General features: G+C 32.6%; 1 protein-coding gene across 1 annotated transcript; it reads right to left on the reverse strand.

The window, feature by feature from the left end:
* Nucleotides 1-5779: 5779 nt before the first annotated feature.
* Nucleotides 5780-20452, reverse strand: LOC124373848 (ATP-dependent RNA helicase DDX55). The gene is made up of 2 exons (XM_046832174.1): nucleotides 18349-20452; nucleotides 5780-5913 (listed from the first exon to the last, which is right to left on the reverse strand). The coding sequence occupies exon 1, from the start codon at nucleotides 20236-20238 to the stop codon at nucleotides 18412-18414; it is 1827 nt and encodes a 608-aa protein (XP_046688130.1). The 5' UTR covers nucleotides 20239-20452; the 3' UTR covers nucleotides 5780-5913; nucleotides 18349-18411.
* Nucleotides 20453-21145: the final 693 nt, after the last annotated feature.

The following is a 21145-nucleotide window of genomic DNA, read 5'->3' on the forward strand; positions in this document are numbered from 1 at the left end:
TATTGTACATGCATGAAACGTGTATTTTTGAATGAACGGTCTGTTAGATAGCAGTCATTAAAGTATAAATTGGTAATCCTTGCTTCTTTCTTGTTGGCCTACAGAAATTAAGGAAACACTTAACTAAGTAAGCTTAAATATAATTTCTCAAGTCTTGGAAAGTATTCTATATGATAAATCTGTAGTCATTATAGGAGATGTTAACACTGACAGCCTACAATAAATGACTATATCTTCATAAGAAATATATATATATATATATATTTCTTATTTTTATATATATATATTTCTTATTTTATATATATATATATATATATATATATATATATATATATATAAAACAATTTGTAATTGTTGATGCTGTCCAGTCTCTATATCTTGGAAACAACTATGTTTTGTATGTCTAAATGTGAAAATGTGCCATGATGAATGGCTGAGACTTTCATGAGTAGAGGCAAAATACAAACAAGGACTTGCTATTCAACTAACTACCATCCAATACTACTTATACCCACTTTCACTAAAGTAATAGAAAAACTTGTACTAACCAGACTCTTCAACACCTAATAATCAGCTACTGACACCCCAACAGCATGGTTTTCCTACCTGGTAGATCAACAACTACAGTAATAATGATAAGCTTAGTAAAATTTGTAAACAATCAATTAGAAAAGGAGAACACTTTCACCGCCATTATGCATGATTTCAGTAAAGCATTTGACTGCATTAGCCATGACCAACTATTGTCAAAATTAACTACTTTTGGAATACAAGGGCAATCACTTAAGTGATTCAAAAATTATCTCACCAAAGGTAGCAAATGACAGAGGTCAAATATACCACCAAATGTTAGGCACGTCAAACAATTTCAGATATGTAAACTATCATGCAAGGAGTACCCCAAGGCTCCATACTCCATTCTGTAGTTCAGTTTTAATGATTAGTGTTGTGTATAGTATTCTTATTAAGTGCATGTTTTAGAGTTAGTGATTTTGACTGACAAGATGGTGGTTGTGATTCCTGACTTAGGCGTGGTACAATTTGTTTATTTTAACCTAGTTTGTAATTATGTATTAGGTTAGTTATTTACCTGAAGAAGAGATCAGATTGCAGATCTCGAAACATAGTGTTACTGATTTTTTGTTTCACTGAACGATGGCAAATATCCGGAAAAATCCTGTTTCCTTCTAAAACTGATGTTCGAGATATACCTAATATTTGAGAAACATTTCTTGTTGAGGCATGAGGATCTTCTACAACAGACTGTTAAACTTCAAGTGACAATGCTTCGTTTCTAGCCCATTTTGGTAGTCCAGGTTTGGGGTGGTCTTTAACACTGCCTGTTTCCTGGAAATGTTGGACTCCTGATTTAGATACAGAGTTTCGAGTGATATAAGTGTCATTAAATAAATTCCTTACTTCATCATAAGATCTCACACAGTCTCTGTAGCCTCGCATCATCATGATCATAATACACTCTTGTTCACTTAAACACTCCATTTCAACATAAAGTATCACAAAAACATGTCCTTTATTAATTCGTACCAGAAATTGATCATGATACTGGACTTCCTCAAAGCTGATAAGATAAAGGAAACCTGCCCTGCAGCAAGTAATAACTGCAAAACAGGTTTGAATTTGCAAGGAAAATGGTTGTTTATTGAAGTTATTTACCTTCTGAATGTGGATGTTCATGCTTGCCTCATGTTTGTTTCTTCTTTAATCAAGCCCTTTTAAATGAGGTGTCACTTAGTGGGTCTTTACATTTAACATTTTTGAGCCCATTTTGGGGGAACAACGGGCAAAGTTGTAAAAGTGATTAAAAAGTTCACTTCTATTTCCTAGAAAGTGTGTCCCGAGTTCCATCTCTCCATAAAAAAGTAAATGAGTGTGTATCCCATACTTTTAACTCACACTGTATATTATCTGCATACAACATCATAACAGATTGACTTTTATTCAGGAAATATTTGGGAAAATTACAAACTGTTTTAAAGAAAATGGGCTATTGCCATCTCAATGGTTAGGAAACGGAAAATATTTTTGAAAAAAATATGTTAACCTCTCACAGTAGGTTAAGCCCACGCACAAGTGGGAACAGGGAATTTAAACTTAAAGCTAATGTTTTATCTGCCCCATCACTAGCTCCACTCTTCTTCTTCGACTTCTTTTTTTCTCTGTAGTTGTTTGCTGATTCGTCGGCTTAATTTTAGAGATTTTCTATTTACAAAATCTCATAATTTTCTTAGTAAATTTCTACACTTAACATGTGAAATTTTCAAAATTATTTATATGAAAACCAATTATTACATAAGAACAGCCAAAGTTGAAATTTAAGGTTTAAGCTGTTAATAGTTTTGGATTATTTAAAATATTTGCAGATGTCCACAGTTAAATTTATAACATGTTTTACCACTTGTGCAAAACACAGACCTGTGTAAATATTTTTATCTTTATCTGTCTAATATCTAGTAATAAAGCATTGAGTAGTAATAGACTTATACAATAACATAAGATTACAGAAATTATACAACATAAAACATTAAAAAAACATTTTTGACAATGATTTAGTATTTTAAGGCATAAATTGAGTTGTCTCTTGCAAATAGAGTTCAGCACATGTTTCAAAACTGATCATGATGCCTAACTGTTTATTCTTTCTAACTATAATGATTTCAGCAATGTATTTTTCGTTGCCCAAACAAAAATAATTAATGATTATAGAAACAAAACAATGCAAAAATTCCAAGTTAAAAACCATTATTAAACAAAAAATTAAATTACTTAGGTTATACAAGATGTGTTTGATCTGAACATTTATATTTTACTAGTTGCATCTTATGAACAAAAATCGATTCAAGAATTTAAGTCATTGCAATTCAAGACCAAAAAACATGTAACTTTGCCATGTATATATATTTTTGAAATGCTTAAATTAGTAAATATGAATCCTGATCAATTTGAAAAATACAAAATTTAATCATAATATCACACAAGATTGTAGTTTATTCAATATTATAGAATGTGACAGTTGGCAAACAAATAGAACTCAATTTTTCACCTTTATGCTTGCAGATAAAATTTCTGTTCCTCGTCTCACAATCAAATAAATCTCTTGGCAGATCTGTTTATATCTTTTCTATGTAATTTTTTGACATTTACGTAGTCCATTATTTCAAAATCTTATTTTAGAGATTAGAGAGAGAATGACCACACACTTCGATTCACTGCCACACAGTATGGTCATAACTGAACATAGTCATCTATTCTTCCTTCTAACATTTTATTTTTTAAATGAGAGGCTGATCTCCTTTTAAGCCTTTCTCTGTCCGTCCTCATGGGCTTCACACGCAATATCCAGTTGAAAAAACAGGACACTGTATTCACGTATTCTTTTTCTATGACATTCTAAACACTTCTAAGATAATTAGTAGTCACTCAAAAAACTATTCCAATCTTCAGTGTTTTGGGGCAGTGAAGTCATAGATTGAAACAGTTTTTATAAGATTCGAATTTTCCTCCAACATTCCATGATGATTTATTGAATTTCTCCGATGATTTCAGTAACAAAGGAACTATTTTAGGCCAGTGTAAAGGAATCCTTAAGTCGAAGACAATAGCAATTAATGATATAATGCATGGTAGGGTTCTGTGCAGTTTAGGAATGGAAGTAAGCTTATCTTAGATACCTGTATACTCATATATTATGTTAGTGTCGATGGTTAACTGCTTCAAATAATAAGTGTAATTGTTAATGGCTCTGCGTGAAGGTAAGTACTTCTGATTAGAAATAATTATATTTTCTACAACATGGTTGAGTTTAATACCTGCATTACACTACTGATCAAGCACTGCATAATTAATATTTACTAAGAATTTCAGTTAAAAATATATTTTACTAAATCTTCCAATATTATAATCTGGATAATCTCTGTGCTACAAAAGATATTACAGAAAATATTGAAATAAGTGATGTTATTTTTATGCCTACTGCATGCTTTCAATACAATAAATATCAATAGATTTAAAATGGTACTTAAATTAACTAAACATATTATTGTGTTGTAATATTATATTGTTTACATAGAAAAGTTGATTACTTTTTGACAGGTTCTTTTAATAAATAAAATGTCTTTGGTGCAATGCATTTCTTAAGAAATTTTTGCCAGCACTGATATTGTAGAGAAATTCCTTTGTGAGCCTCAAGGCCACAACACAAAGGTATATACAACATTTTTGCCTTCATCTTTCATGGTTTTTTCTTGGCGTTGGTAAGTAATTCAGGACACTTCCTTTTTATAGATAAGTCTCAATAATCTAATTTGGTTATAAAGAATCAAATTCCGTCTGTTTAAATTCAATATTTGTCAAAGATATTTCCAATGTAGAGTTTGCCTTGTGCCACGATGAAGAAAATATAAAAACATCAATAAAAACCAACTTCGATCATAAAGGATCTTCCTTTGGCTCTTATAATTTACTTTCGATCCAAGATTTTTCAAGTGACATATTTATATTCTTTGTTTAAAGTATGTCACTGACGATGGAAGGTTTGAAAGGATAACAGGATTTCGGACATTTGCCATCATTACATATAAAAATATTGATAACACAGATGTTATACCCTTTGTAACATATAACATAGTTATAGTTTGTCTCTTTGTTCCGATGAAGAAAATATATAATTTGTGTATTGCTTAAATGTTACTACTGTCAAAAAGAGTCAGTTGCCGCTGATTATATTCACTTCCCGTGTAATTTATTTACTTGATCTATAAAATATACACACATATTGGTTTTCAAGATGTCATTGAGTTAAAAAGCGTCTACTGCGCTTTTTAACTCGATGTTAACACAAGACATTTCAAGTCTAAATAGGTAGCAAACTCTAATCAAATTTCATACAACTCAAAAGTTACTGCGGTCAATATGAGTCTGTTCTGGTCGTTTAAATTCACTCCCGATCTAATTTATTTATGGTTCCACAATTGAATTATGCTGTTGCACTGATCAAGAAAATTATCACATATGTTGGTTTTGGAATCCAACAGATTAATTTCTGGTGCTGAAGTGATGTTTTCACCGATCAAGAAATACATATAAGGATATATGCTTCTGGTATAAGGGAAGAGTGCGTTATCTGTTTGGGTTTTTTTTTAATTACAGTAAAAGTTTAGGCATTACAGTCTGCCGGATCCAATGTAAAAACATTCTAAAATCAACAACAATTTATAAATAAATAATTAATTAAATAAACGATTTAATAATAATTTAACAGACACCAACCAATAGTTCTATAAATTTTGTTGAGGTACGAAAAAGCAACTTCCTTACTAAATGCCAATAAAGCCATGACAATGATAAAAACTTTAAATACATTGTAAGAGCAATATAAAGTTTAATCAATGTATTCTTAATATAGAATGTAAATTTTAGAAATGAATTTTTTATAAACAGTCCAATAATAGTTCAATTTTATTTGTGTGAGGCCTTTTGTTTTCAATAAAAACATCATCAGACCCACATAAGTGAAAATGAGAGGCCTCACACAGGTAAACTTAATTACTATGTTTGTTTTTAAATTAATTAATAAAATCCAATAAGAAATAAGCTTCTATAATGTAAAAGTTCTATAATGTAATAACACAAAACACTTTTGTGTTCTAGTTTTACAATAAAATTTATTGTAAAACACTATACCAGTGAGTCAATTATTTACCTTACATTAATTAAACACCAATTTCTTTAAAGTTATTAGAAAAATACATTACACGCTGCAAACAGTTATTAATAATAATTTATTCAGAATATGTACAAAAATTAATTAAAAACATATATACACAAAAATTATTTTTCCATAAAATTATGCAGGATTGTTATTTCTCTAATATGCCACATGTATATTCACCATATCTGGAACAGAAAAGGTAATAGATTATATAAAATATGTCAAAACCTCACAAATTCACTAACTTTTCATTACAAATATTTTATTGTAAGTCCTAAAAACAATTAAATAAAATCTTGAGCGTGTTATTTTTAAAACTAATTCGCAAACTCATATCAGAGCTGAAATCCAAAAAGATGGGGCCTTATTGGATTCCAGGCCTAAGATATTGCACCAGTGAAAATAATAACATTTAAAATCCTAGATGTGTTATGAAATGTTCAATAATAGATACTATATTAATATTGTAGTGTAGTGGAGCACTACAATATAACACTTAAAATTAATTATTTCACACTATTTTATTACTACTTTCATCTATCTTTCAACGCATTGCTACAGCCATGATTTAGATGATGTATGATTCCTTGGTTGTGGACTTGTATTTTCTCATTTTGAGTAGTTTGATGATTACAGGAATAAGTAATATTGTTACAAGATGAACTTTAACCCTCCTACTAGCCAGCGACTCACTTGTGTAAGCAACTTTCATTTTTGTTAGCTACTGTTGGCCTCGCTCCAGATGAAAAAGAAATGTAACATTTTTGTGTTGCTACTGTCATAATCAACTGTTTGTCCAGGCTAAAATATCAAATAAACAGATACTTAGTATATTTCACAGACTTCAGTCATATAAACAATGAAAATTACTTGCTGATTTGTAACTTTGTTTTATTTATTGTGACTATATTTTATACTAAATGGAGACAATGATTAAAAAATGTCACCAGCCAATCTCACTGCCATTGTGCTGCTGGCACACAACAGTCAGTCCTGTGTGAGCAGAGTACTCAAACTGAAACCAATCTCATCACAAGATACTACCCCGAAAATCGTCCCTGGAGCAATGAAATTAAATATGCCTGTGCCAAATAAAGGTAAGAAGCATGCAATAGGAAGGAAAAACAACCACTTCAGTGTGTCCTTACAGATTAAAAAAAAAATAAAGCTCAGGAACAAAAAGTGAAGACATGTACAGAACAACATTTAAAAACTGTTACCCAAAATGAAATTCCAGTCTCCAGCAAGCAATTATGACATTTTTCAGGACAAGTAAACAGCCTCTCCAGTAAGTGCAAAAAGACTTACAGACAATGAGACATATGAAGAATTTCTGCAAACAAATATGTGTGACATGTACATGGATGCAGCCCAATGATTTTAATGGTCCTCTTTTGCCGCCTCTCTGCAAACCCCAACTGCTTAATTTCCCAAGTGAGCATACCCTAAAAAAAAAAAACAGGATGCAAGAAACTCAAGTTCTGCTTTTTTTAGAGTCGGGCATCAAAAGCAAAAATCGGAAAAAGGAGGAGCCTATCACACCAGATACTTTTTCAACAAGAACGTGCAACTGAAGCCACAAGCAATATAACACACCAGACGACAGTTATCAACAATACTAACAGATCCTTTCTCGGCCATACCTAATCACAATAAACTAGAAAAACGAACTTTTAACAACCAACTGAAAATTTTACATCAAAATATAAACTGGCTATCCAACAAAACTGATAGGCTAGCACACTTTTCTACAAGATGAGAACCCCGACTTCATTGTAATAACAGAACATGGCCTTTCTCATGAAAATCTCCAAAACACATGCATAGAAGGCTACTCACTGATTGGGGGTTTCTCTAGGAAAACCCACGTTAAGGGAGGGGTGGTAGGATATGTAAAAAATGGTCTGGAAAAGAATGTCTCACTCATACGCACAAGTAATGAGGAAACAGAACTGACCTGATGAAACAGCACTCTTGAAGTCAAAGTCAGCAAACAACCTCTGCTGGTGTTAGGTGTATACAGACCTCCAAGTGCAAAACCTCGACCAAGCCATAGACAATTCTTACAGAACAACTAGAAAGAGTGCTTGCTGCTGATAGACAGGTATTGGATAATGGGGGACATCAATGTAGATACTCTAACTGACGGCACAGATAAAGCAAAAATAAAAGAATTCCTAACTCCTTTTAACATCACCAGAATTAATTTGCCACCTACAAGAATCACCCAGAACACAGCAAAAATCATAGACTGACTGGATATGTACAAATATTAATCTTCAACAAATACAGACTTCGGTCATAGCAACAGGACTCTCAGACCACACAGCGCAACTAGCAAAGGTACACACTAAAAAACTAACAACAGACAAAATTAAAGAAAAAAAACGAATCTACAATAAAAATGCAATAGAGCTCCTTAAAGCACAACTACAAGCCCAAAGCTGGGAAAGTGTAATAATAACTCATGATGGTAAATGAAGCATTACAATAGATTCAACAGCATAATCCAATCCTGCCCTAAATTATGCCTGCCCATTGAAGACATCAAGAGTTAAACATAAAAGAACACAGTGCTGGGATCAAGAATGTACCAGGCTCAAGAACGAGTATGTAAAAAGCCCTTGATAAACAGCAAACAACCGGATTAGATGAGGACAAAACTAGAACAGTGGCTAAGAAGAAAGAGTACGATCAACATCTAAAAAAAACTCCGAAGAGAAAACGCTACCGCCCACATCAATAGCTCAGAAAACAAGTCAAAAGCTTTTATGGTATACTATAAAATTGTGAAAGAAGAGCCAAGTCCCCACCACCGAAAACCAGTTTCATCCTTCAAATTAAACAACAGAATGATAGATGACCAAGAAAAGTCTCTCAAAACTCTTTCAATGAATTCTTCTCAACAATAGCTGAAAGAACACTACAGAACAGTTGTAACACGATAATGAATACCCCTACCCAGTTTCTCCACCAACAACACATCATATTCTTAACTTTGGACCAATCACTCGAGAATGAAGTCCAAGCATCCATTGACTCTTTGAAACAAAAAGACTCAGCTGAATTGATGAGGTTTCAGCCAAAATGTTAAAAATCAATCAAATTTGAAGTATTAGTACCTTTAACAGACTTAATAAATAAATCACTTTCACAGGGTATATTTCCAGATAAGCTAAAGATTGCCAAGTGGTCTATCCAAAATACAAAGAGCGGACCAACTACGGAAAGAAATAGCTTACAGAACCAATCTCTCTAACCTCAACATTCTCTAAAATCGTTGAAAAGATTGTGTTAAACAAACTGCTGCATCACCTAGATATCAGCATGGACTCCTCACTGAACAGCAGCACGGGTTCCTCAAAGGCAGATCTACAACTACAGCTGTAATTCAACTGACTGATCACATCTTAAACCAACTAGAAGATGGCTGCATTTCTACAAGCCTGTTCCTTGATTTCAGCAAGGCTTTTGACTGCCTGAACCATGACCTCCTTCTGCTCAAACTGAGGAACTTGGGTGTGGGAGAGGAAGCAGCAAAATGGTTTAACAGCTACCTTAGTGATAGGAAACAGATAGTGGAAATAGCCTATACAAAAAAACAGCACAAGATATAAGGCCCAATCCAGAGCTGTTAACATACAAAGGGGTGTACCGCAGGGCTCTGTACTGGGACCAAGTCCTCTTCCTCCTTCTCACGAACGACTTCCCTAGTTGGATTGGTGAAGATGGACATACCATCATGTATGCCGACGACACAGTCCTAACGTTTGCCGATAAGACACCAGAATTACTAATGAATGGGCCAGTACACAATTTCCACAGGACTAAGCAATACTGCTCCTCCAACGATCTGGCCCTGAATGAAAACAAAACAGTACAGATGACTTTCACCAACCAAACAAACTGACACTGCTGTATCGCTACCTGGACTTGTAACTGAAAAACACCACGAAATATCTGGGCATCATAATTGATTCTAAGCTGTCATGGAAACCTCATATAGACCAGCTCTGCATAGAAACTATGCTCTGGGATCTACGTCATACGCAGAACCAAGCAAAGTGTGCAGCTCAGAGGCAGCCAGAGTGGCCTACTTTGCTCTGTTTGAGTCCCACCTTAGGTATGGCATTGCAACCTGGGGAGGAGCTTCTAAAACCAACCTAGACAAAGTACTCATTAAACAAAAAAGAGCAATTAGATGCCTGGCTAACCTAAACTACAGGGACAGTTGTCGAGAGTCTTTCAAGAACTGGAAATTTCTTACAGCCATCTCACTTTACATCCAATGAAGTAATCCTTCACAACCTTCACAACAGCACAACCTAGACACAGGGATCAACACCAGTACGACACCAGACATGCAACCGATTTCACAATCCCGCAACATCATCTGAGACTGTTTGAACAAAAACCCAGCTATAAAGGTGCCTTATACTTCAACAACCTGCCAGAACACCTCAAGAGAGAACAACCAAAACGTTTCAAGTTTCAGCCTGACGACCTGGCTCCTGGAACGACCCTTCTACTCAGAGGCAGAATTTTTAAATAACCAACTATAACCTATGTATTTTTGACGCATTACTGTTCTTGATGAATATGTGAATAAAGAGTTGTCTATTGTCTATTGTCTAAAAACAAGCCAAGTATTACATTATCGTAGGTATAATGTTGTGTTGTTATATAAAACAATTACTTTGAATGATCCTTTCCTCTAAGAGGAATCAACATTTATATGTATCAATACAAAGCTTATATTCTACACTAATTGAAAACATTATTGATTTTACAAAAAAATAGAACATGAATAAAACAAAAACCTGTAACAAACTGTGTATATTTTAAAAATTTATTATTTTTTTACATTTTTCCTCTTTTTGCTAAGACTTATAAATTCACATTTATCCAAAAGACCATATATTTACAACTATTAAACGTTTTTGGGTTTTAATATAAAGCAGTATTATATATTTACCTATTAAAACACCCATGAGTTTTTTGCCAAGTAGCTACTTTTTGGTAAAGGTTAGTATAATACCATACATGTTATATATTTCTACACAGTACTTCATATTATCTTATTGGATGGTAAATTTTGTGTATTTTGACTAGTTTGTATTTTCCCAAAAACACTTTGGTATGCTGGATATTTGATCATAAATATAACTAAATTTCTTTGTAATAATCCTCCTAGTTTCAAATAATACTTAACACTATTGTATTTCTTTATGAAATTACAAGTAAAGAAAAGAAAAAAAATATTTGTGATTTTGCACTAAAATTATTTAGGAAACACTAGTTTTTACAAGTTACTTTTTTTGAATGAGTTCTATTTGAAAGGATAATACGATTTCAGACATTAGCCATCATTATACATCAAAAACAAGTATAACACGTTTCGAGGATTGGAAACTGTAGCCTGTGCTGGTGTGATTATCATACTTGTGACTTGAGCTCGGGACAATGCCTAAACTGGACTTCAAGTAACTTTTGGGTTTGTTAGGATCTTTTTCTTTACCTTCTTTTATTCTTTTAATACCTCTCCCACCTGACAGATTCCAATCCTCGAAATGTTTTGTCATATCTTTTTTAACATATACCGATAGCAAACGTCCGAAATCCTGTCATCCTTTCAAACCTTCTACCGTCAATAACAAACTTTAAACAAAGTGTTCTATTTATGTCTAGTTTAATAACAAATTCTACATGTTTTGGCTTCTTCACAATCCTTAATATTTCATCTTAATTGTCTTTGTCGAAAAGGATATGAAATACAACATAAAGTAATACATACAAGAGATGAAAAGTAAAAACACATTTTTTGTATCAGCTGAATTATCCTAATATTAATTTAAATTAAAATATTTCTGTAATTTTATACTTCTTGGTATATTATTAAACATTATCTGCAAATTGCCTTAAATATTATAATACAAACTATTAACAAATGTGTTCAACTCAAGTAAAAATTAAAATATTAAACTTAAACAACATTTGTAGTTTTTTAAATGTACATATGTAATTCAAATTTAGAACAAGTACATAGAATGAATTATAACTATAATATGTTTTGGCTAATTTAGACAATTATGAACAGCTCATCACTTATTTAGACCAAAAGGTAATTTTGGTTTAGTGACCAACTGATATGCTTGCTCTAAATTATCTAATTGAATTTTGGAAGAATCTTCTGGTACTTTACAAATTCCTTTTAATGAGTAACAATTGTTAAATGTTTCATTGTGAGCTAATGCATGTTATGAAACCAATTTTTCGTTTTGCCTGTTGGATGAAGACCGATGCTTATTCATCCTTGTATGTAAGGGATTTGTAGTTAAACCAATATAGTCCTTGGGACAAAATTTGCAAGACAACTGATAGAGTACAGTCTTAGATTTGCAGTTAATGTTATTTGAAATTTGATATGATTTATTACTTGTGCTACTTGTAAAATTTTTAAAATTACTTAGAATTTGCATGTAGCACATTTGAATGACAGCCTAAAAAGTGTTTTTATTAGCATTGGAATTTCGTTAGGCAATAATTTAGGTCGTACCAGAAGGTTCTTCAAATTAGGGGTTTTGATAAACATAATTTTAGGAGGTTTTGAAAACAGGTTGTGTGTCAAGGGAGATGATTCTAGAATGTTGTAAGCAGTTTTTTATATATTGTTGGTTTTGTGTAGCCCAGCAAAATATTCTGTAATAAATTTAGGATAAATTTCTCCTGGTGATGTTCCTGTTTAAATTTTTAGACTAGTTACATTTTTAATAAGCTTTGCAGGATATTTCCTAGCAGTAAATGCTTGAGTTAATTTTTCTATGTAATTATGAAAATCCAAGTTGTTTGAACATAACTGTTTGGCTCGGATTGATAAGCTTTTTAGTATGGACTTTTTAATGTGAACAGGATGGCAACTGTTATAGTGCAGGTATCAATATGGTATTAGTTTCCTTTACATGAATTTTTGTTTTTTAGGTAGCTGTATTGTAAAAAATATCTATGTCCAAAAAGGTTACAGTTCTAGGAGAAAAATTCCAAGTAACTTTTAAAAGCGAAAATGTGTTGAGATGTTTTAGAAGTTTCTAATAAAGAATTACCATGTTCCCATATCATGAAAATATCATCTATAAATCTCAGTCAAACAAGAGGTCTGTGTGGCTGAGATTTCAGAAAATCCTCTTCCAGCTTACCCATGAATAGGTTTGCATAGACAGATGGCCATCCTAGTTCCCGTTGCGGTATCATTGACTTATAGGTAATTTTGTTCCCTAAATTTAAAAGTATTCATTCTTAGTACCATGTTAATTAAAGTAACTATGAAGTTAGTGCTAGGTTTAGAATTTTTTGCCCTATTGCTAAAGAATGAAGTTACTTGCTGTTTATCTTCACTGTGAGGAATGTTGGTGTATAGTGATTGCACATCAATAGTCACTAACAAAATGACATAAGGAAAGTTTATGCCCTATATGTTATTGTTTTCTTCATATATAACATGTTCAAACATGGCTGACTAAAAATAGAGTCCTAGGGACAACTTGGTAAGTCCCAACTCTTGTTGTAGTCCTGTCTATCCTATGTTACATTCCATAATTCACGTGAGACTAAGAGAAATAACAAATTTTGAATTTGTATATCTTAAAACCATTTTTAAAATATAACTAAGTAAAGTTTCCAAAAAGACAAGGGAGAGGTGTCCTTTAAAGAATTTGTATAATCTTTTTACAGATACATAACACCAATACAGGTTATAATAAAAATGTTGTTAAAATACGTTGTTGTTAAACTACACAATTAAAAATATTCTTGATTTTTTTAATTAATACTTTGGACTATATTAAATCTGATTGTAAAATATAAAAATGAGATGAGGATGGGTTCATGGTTTAAACAAATATCTCACACTTGTTTTTTCACAAATTGCCTGTTTTGACTCAATAATAATACTTTTCTTTAAAAAATTTGTATTTTAGATTTGAGATTTTTCTTAAAAAAAGTAAACAATTAATAGTGTAGGATATTCACAATATTTGAATAAATAGTTATTACTGTTGTCAATAGTAATTTGAAAACAGCAACACCACTTTGTTATTTCAACAATACAGTTAAGAATTTATATACAATTTTAAATCATGTACTTTTTCAAAGAAATTCAATCAATATCATTATATGTATTTTGACAAAACGCTTTTCATTATAACCCATATTGCGTTATGAAAAATCATATATAACATCCTGTAAAATGACATCTCTCCCAGCTCTCTAGGTCATTTACAAGAGTTCCTAGAGCAGCAATTTAAAAACTATCTGTATCTTCTTAGCAAGGTTTTGGAAACTTTACATGGCCATATTTTGGAAGTGGTTTAAGATAAAAATTTCGTATTTTTCTGTCTCAATACTCACTACGAGTATACAAAACTAGCAAAAGGTGAGGTAAATTTTTATATTCAAAATGTGATGATTTGACATGGTGGCCCTATCAAAGTTTATTTTTTTGGATTTTTAATATTAAGAGTTTTGCAATATCTTAGAATAAAGATTTTTATTACATGCAGTGACAATAATACATATACTTTATTATCATAGGTCTTTTAAAAATAAATGTGCTTTTTCTACACTATTTTTCATTTTTGTTTATATCAATTTATATGCTTTGACAAAGATTCAAGAATATAAAATTGAATGAAAAGTACATGTTAACCATCGATACAGAAATTTTACTACAATAATATATGACATACCATCCCGTCCCAATTCTGTTGGGAAGTCCCAATTCACATTCCAAAGTCCCGGGTCCGGACACAAAGTTGACCGGGATGCTCATTGCCCTGATTTTTACTTCACCAATTATAACACTGGATTTCATTTTTATAATGTCACAAAATTTATTTAAATGTGTAATTCTGTAATTTAAACAATACATATATGTTTTTACATATATACAGGTTTGTATCAGGTTTTGTTTTAAACTTAAGTCGTGTCCAAAAAGAATTCTGAGTACAGTCCGATAACTTTCTGATACCACCTTGTATATCAATGTGCATTTTACCCTCAGACTATCCTTTTTTAGGGGTATCAAGGTTCCCCCTGTTATATAAGTTGTTCAATTTGTACTAACTTTTTTTTTAATTTGTGTTTAAATTAGTCTATTTAGAAGAAAATCCACCAAAAATCTTTCATCCTGCCCATCTTGCGTTGTGGGATCAGAAAACTCCACCATATGACAGGACAAGGGGCGTGGGGATACTTATAAACTTGTACTAGTTGCACTAAAATGAAAATGTACAAACAAGTAAGCATGAAAAAGGTCATTAAAAGTCTGTGTTGATTACAACTAAAAGGCTCCATATTGGGATATACCAGGAACACCCATTTGTAAAAGTTAAGTTCGGTTTTTATCAAATTTGTTCTAAAACATATTTTGCTGTATCTATTTGGTACTTTGGTATTATCCGGTGTCCACTATTTTTAGAAGAGTTTTTCTTACCTAAAAAAATACATTATTAAAAGGAACAGACTTTATTTGATTAACTGTGAAAATTACATATCATTATGATGATCAGTTCTCTTTTCTCCGTCCCGAATGGAAGCGATACTAATGAGTAGGAGGCCATTATGCCCTATCTACTATTTTTAGCAAAGCCCCGCGCTAATGGCCAGGGACCTTTCTGATTAGTACTTTCCCAACCATTGATCATGTGCCAGATCATCCAATGTGATCTGACGTCTGATAAGTTGGACAATTTAGGAAATCATCTGAGATAGGGAAAGTACCTATCGAAAATTCCCCTGGCCATCAGTATGTCACGTTTTCTTCTTGAAGCTCAGATTATGTAAGCAATTGTAAAGGTTATCCTTAACCTTAGTACTACAAGTGACATATTCACAATAACCTAACCTAAACCTACTTATATAGGTAATAACAAAAAGTAGATAGGGACAGAATGACCTCCTACTCGTCTGTGACACTTCCATTTGGACATTATAACAAAAAAAAAAAAAAAAAAACAAGAACATGTTGTAATCTTTACAGTAAGTCAAATAAAGTCTGTTCTTTTTAATAACTAAGATTCTTAGGTTCCCGGCAAAAGAAACTTTAAAAATAATGGCCTCCGGGTAATACCAAAGTATCGTCTATATTCTAGTGAACAAGCTACTTTGAGAGCCGACCAGCCTACCCTTGGAAGAACTAATCTTCCTACACAAGAGCCAACCACCACAACTTCCTTATTTTATAGTTCCTCATCATATATTCCCTTTCAAGATTAGTGCATGCTATATATAGGAGGAGTTCTGAACAATTTTTATTTAAAAATACATGTCCCTATACAATAAATCAATTTCATTAAAATTGTTTATTGTTAAAAATAAAAATGTCTATATTTTCCGATTTACAAACAAGCTATTGATATAAAAAATATCAGATTTACTACTGTTACACAGTGCGTTAATTTTGTCAATAAGTTTACACAGGCCGTTGTTACTCATTAAGGGGGTTTGGCACCTTTTAGGGTTTAAAAAATCAATTAAAAAAATTAAAGTAACACTGCACTAAGACTAACAGTCAGACAAATGTTTGTTTACAACAGTTTTTGTTGACAGGTTTCTGCAAAGGGATTTTCACAGTGTGTTGTTTTTTAGTTGTGTGATTTTCTATTTTGTATTACTAAATAGCCGACGTGAAACTGGCCATAGATTCCATCCATAAAAAGAACGAGTACCCGGACCTAGTTCCTAACTGAATCCTAACTTAGTTCATCAACTTAAACCATACAAAATATATTTTTTTTTTAATAACGTGAAGATAAATACTGCAAATAAAGATTTTAAATGAACAAACACTAGTTTTATGATAATAATCGCCATTATAGGGGCCATTTTCAGGACTATACTCATTAACAAGGCAAGTTCTGAGAAACCCTATAGATGGTCGTACCTCAAAAACGTACATGCCAATTTTGATAAAACTTTCTATACACATTCATTTATGGTCTACTATACTGCAATATAGCTCTCATTCTTCTGAAGTTTTGTGCTGGATGTGTAAATAAAAGCAACATCCAAAAGCCAGAAAATATTTCTAAACACAAAGAAGTATGTAAATCTTGTAAGCATACAGGCACAAGTGGAGGTATGGAGGTTGCAGGCGCTAAAGCACTGTGCATTCACTCCGTAACAAAACTAGGCCTAAGTTACAAGCAGTACCTAGGAGATGGAGATTCCAGAGGCTTTGCTGCTGTATTGGATGACAACCCTTATGGAGAAGGATTTGAAATAAGCATTTAACTTGAGTGCATCGGCCACATACATAAGCATATGGCCACCCGACTGTGCAGAACTTAAAAAAAAAATTAAACTAAGCGATGACAAATTTCTGGGAGGTGCTGGTTATTTGACAGCTGCAGAAATTGATCAGCTTCAAACCTACTATGGAAAAGCTATTAGAAGCAACTTGAATAATGCGCAAGCAATGGGAAAAGCTGTACGGGCCACCTTCTATCACCGAATGTCGACCGATGAAGAACCGCTGCATGAGTACTGGCCTCAAAGTGAGAACACACGGTATAAATTTAATAAAGCCAAACTAAATGGAAATACTTATAGGCATAACAAACCACTACCAAAGGCGTTTGTGAGGTGATTAAACCTACTTATGAGGACCTAACAAACAGAAATTTATTATCCCGCTGCCTCCATGGTCAAACCAAGAATCCGAATGAAAGCTTCAATGCCTCTATACGGCAAAGATTGTCAAAAACAGTATTTGCAGGCCTAGATACCCTCAAATTAGGTGTGGCAGATGCTGTTATCTGCTTTAATGATGGAAAAGCTAATGTTCTGAAAAGGCTTAACATAAATCCTGGGAAGTTCAAAGTTTTAGGTCTAAAGCGAATCAACTTAGATCAAATAAGAAAATATGAAAAGGAAATATAAGAAGAAAAGAATGCTAAGAAAGAAGCTAAAAAGAAAACAGGATTATAAACATGAAGAAAGCTACTGTCCAGGTGGTTTAGTGAAAAAACTTATCTGTGACTCAAATGTGTTTTCCGAAACCTATGTTTTTCTTAGTTTAGGTACATATATTTAAAAAACTGTCTGAGGGACAAGAATGAAATTTGGTATACAGCTAAAAGACTATTGTGTGATACTCCCTAGCAGATATATTAAAGTATGTTGAAAAATAAATATATTACTTAGGCCTAATAAATATAAAACAATTTATGAATTTTGTCTTTTAAATTTTTGGTAGAAATAGTAAGATTTTTCAGGCATTGCTCTATAATATGTCAAGAATAATGTAATTGGTAAATAGTAAAAAATTGGGGCAGATAGCTCGTGTAGTTTAGGAGATAATGGTACCTAAAGTTGAGCTTGACACCCCATTTAATTACATTGGATTTATAAGAGGTGCCGACTCCTCTCATTAAATTATAAAATCACCCACACTCAAATATAAGCAATTTTGAGAGTAATTTTTGTATTATACAGGTACATAATTTAAGCAGTAATAGGTTAGTATTTATCTAAAACCAGGCTTGAGAATCATAAAACTGTAGTAGGCTAATATGAACTAATAATAATACATCAGTCTCACCACAGCTAGTCTGAAGCTTACTTACCATTACAAATTGTATGTGAATTACAATAAATATATTGTAATTCACATACAATTGAGTGAAATATCACTCAATGCCAAATTCATTACAAAATTGTTCATTTGTAATTCTTTTCTTATTTAATTTTTTCATTAAAGCCAAATCTTTCTTTAAATCTTCATTGAGTAGTAAATCTTCATTTGTTAACCTGTTTCTTTTTCTTTTTGTTTTGTTTTTTCCTTCTGAAATTTTCTTATTTTTATACTCTTTTTTCACCTTTCTTCTTTCTTGTTTTTCCACCTTCAGTTGTTTCTTTAAACTCCAAGGTGTAGTTTCCTTTGTACACCCTTTGCTGTGCTTTTTTCTCGAAGGCCACACACCAGTTTCATTGAAACTGTTCAATTTCTCTTGTCTAGATAATTCACGCTGTTTGTCTTTATATTTAATGTCATTGAAATCAATAGGTTGATTTATAAAACCAGTCATAGGTTTATCTTTCAGTTCAGGCATTTTAGGTAATCTCAGCAGACCAAATCCAGTGGCTAGTGGTCCAAAATCCAAATCCTTTACTCTAAGAATGATATTACATTCATGTTTACAATAAAACTGTATATAGGACACAAATGCCCTATTAGCTTTATCAAATACTGCTCGATCATTAAGTTGAGATTTTTGTACTAAATTAAAAACTGTTTGATTGTATACCATGGATGGATTTCTGTTAAACGTTTCAAAGGGATGAAGAGTGACATTTTGATTACGATGGATAAAATCAGTATACAATTCTTCATTAGGCATCAGAAATATAATTGCAGAGCCTAAGTTGCCAATGCGAGCTGTTCGACCACAACGGTGCACAAAAGATGCTGCTGAAGTTGGAGGGTCATACTGTATAACCCAATCTACTTCTGGAATGTCTATTCCTCGAGCCATTACATCAGTACAAATCAAAAGACCAGATTGAGATTTTCTAAAGGAATCAAATATTTTATACCGTTTTTCTTTCATTTTTCCATGGATGCTGAATATGTCCAAGTTTTTTGCTAAAAGCACTTTCAAAATTGCTGAAAAATATTCAACACAAGCACAAGTTGATAAGAATAACATGTACTTTTGTTCGTAACCATGGTGTTGTAAAAACTCCATAAGAAACGGTAGTTTATCTGTAGGTTCTAAGATAGTGTAATAGTTGCTCAAGGTTGAAGGTGTTGAGAGAGTTGACGTTACCTTATTGCATGCTGAGTTGTTTGACTTTTCAGTGACAGTTATCATGACTGGATTTCTAAGGCCTGCCCTAACAAGAGATTCAACTTCTTTAGTCTGAGTAGCAGAAAATAAACCAGTTCTACGTTGACGAGGTAAATATTGTAAAATTGTATTCAATGACTTTTCAAATCCTAGCTCTAAGAGGCGATCAGCTTCATCAAGCACAAGAATTTCCAGTGCCTTCACAGCAACTGGAAGATTTAAGATATTCTGAGTTAGCAAATCTTCAAGCCTTCCAGGTGTAGCTATTATTATATTTGCTCCATTCTTCCTAAAATATTCAACATCAGACTGTACACTATTACCTCCTATTGCCAACATCCTAGTGAAATTTGAGTGCAATAAAAAGCTATCAAGCACTTCACATGTTTGTAGAGCTAATTCTCTTGTAGGAGAAATAACTATTGCACCAACCTCATGGCGTTTCCATTCTTCATTTCTTTTTAGCAATAACTCTAAGACTGGGATAACAAAAGCCAATGTTTTCCCACTGCCAGTGACAGCCTGAGCCGCAACGTCTTTATTTTTCAATAACAGTGGAATGCAAGATGCCTGAACTGGAGTCATAGATTCAAAACCTAAGCACTTGATAGTTTTTAATACCATTTTGCTTAGAGATGGTTTAATATTTGACCACGAAGAATCCATGATTGAAATCAAATTTTATGATGTAACACTTATTATATACGTAAAAACTAAAAGGAATTTTGAAACTAAACACGTTTTACATATTAAAACAAACGAAACTCCACCACTGACACTCACACTTAACCTATAACCTACAAATCGCAAATTAATCTGAAGGGAACTACGGACGGATGGAATCTCTTATTGGCTTTTTTCAGTTGCTGAACAGAACAGATCAAAAGAACAAAACAATGTTTAAAAACAACCACTGTTGCCAAAGTACGTCTATAAAAATACCCGCTCCAAAACATTGGTGGGTGAGTAGGTTATGTGTGTATGTGAATGTAAATAGCAAATACATAAATATTATAATTTTTTTTAATTAACTTTTATACATAGTCTGAAACATAACTCCCGTGTTATAATTACAAAAATAAATATACAGGGGTGTACATAAAGTCCTGCACTGGTATAATATTTTCTAAACGATAACAGATAAAATGAACAAGATTTGGTACATCAATACTACACCTAAAAATCTACTTTTTGAAGGAACTATCAGTTTTCTGTAATATCATGGGGACGTCCCCGCAAGGGAGTCCGGAAGGAAATCTTAAATAGGAGCATAGGTCAATATGCACATCATTTTAAAGGGCTTATCTTAGCAGAGTTTAATGCCGCAAACCGCACTCAAAAAGATTGATCCAGTACAAAAATGGCGGCTGTTCAAAGGTTTTACTTGGTTACATTTCATTAGTAGCCATAACCCCGGTAAAGCAAAACTGCAACCAAACGAATACTGCAGATAAATACTACATTATGATTGTCAGTTGTACAGAAGTGAATTATGACGTAGGTTATCCTCAAGGGGTACAAATATGGTCCTAATATATTGATAACGGGGAAAACCTGATAACAGTAACAATTA

Source organism: Homalodisca vitripennis, chromosome 1 (assembly GCF_021130785.1).
Source record: "Homalodisca vitripennis isolate AUS2020 chromosome 1, UT_GWSS_2.1, whole genome shotgun sequence".
Lineage (NCBI taxonomy): Eukaryota > Metazoa > Arthropoda > Insecta > Hemiptera > Cicadellidae > Homalodisca > Homalodisca vitripennis.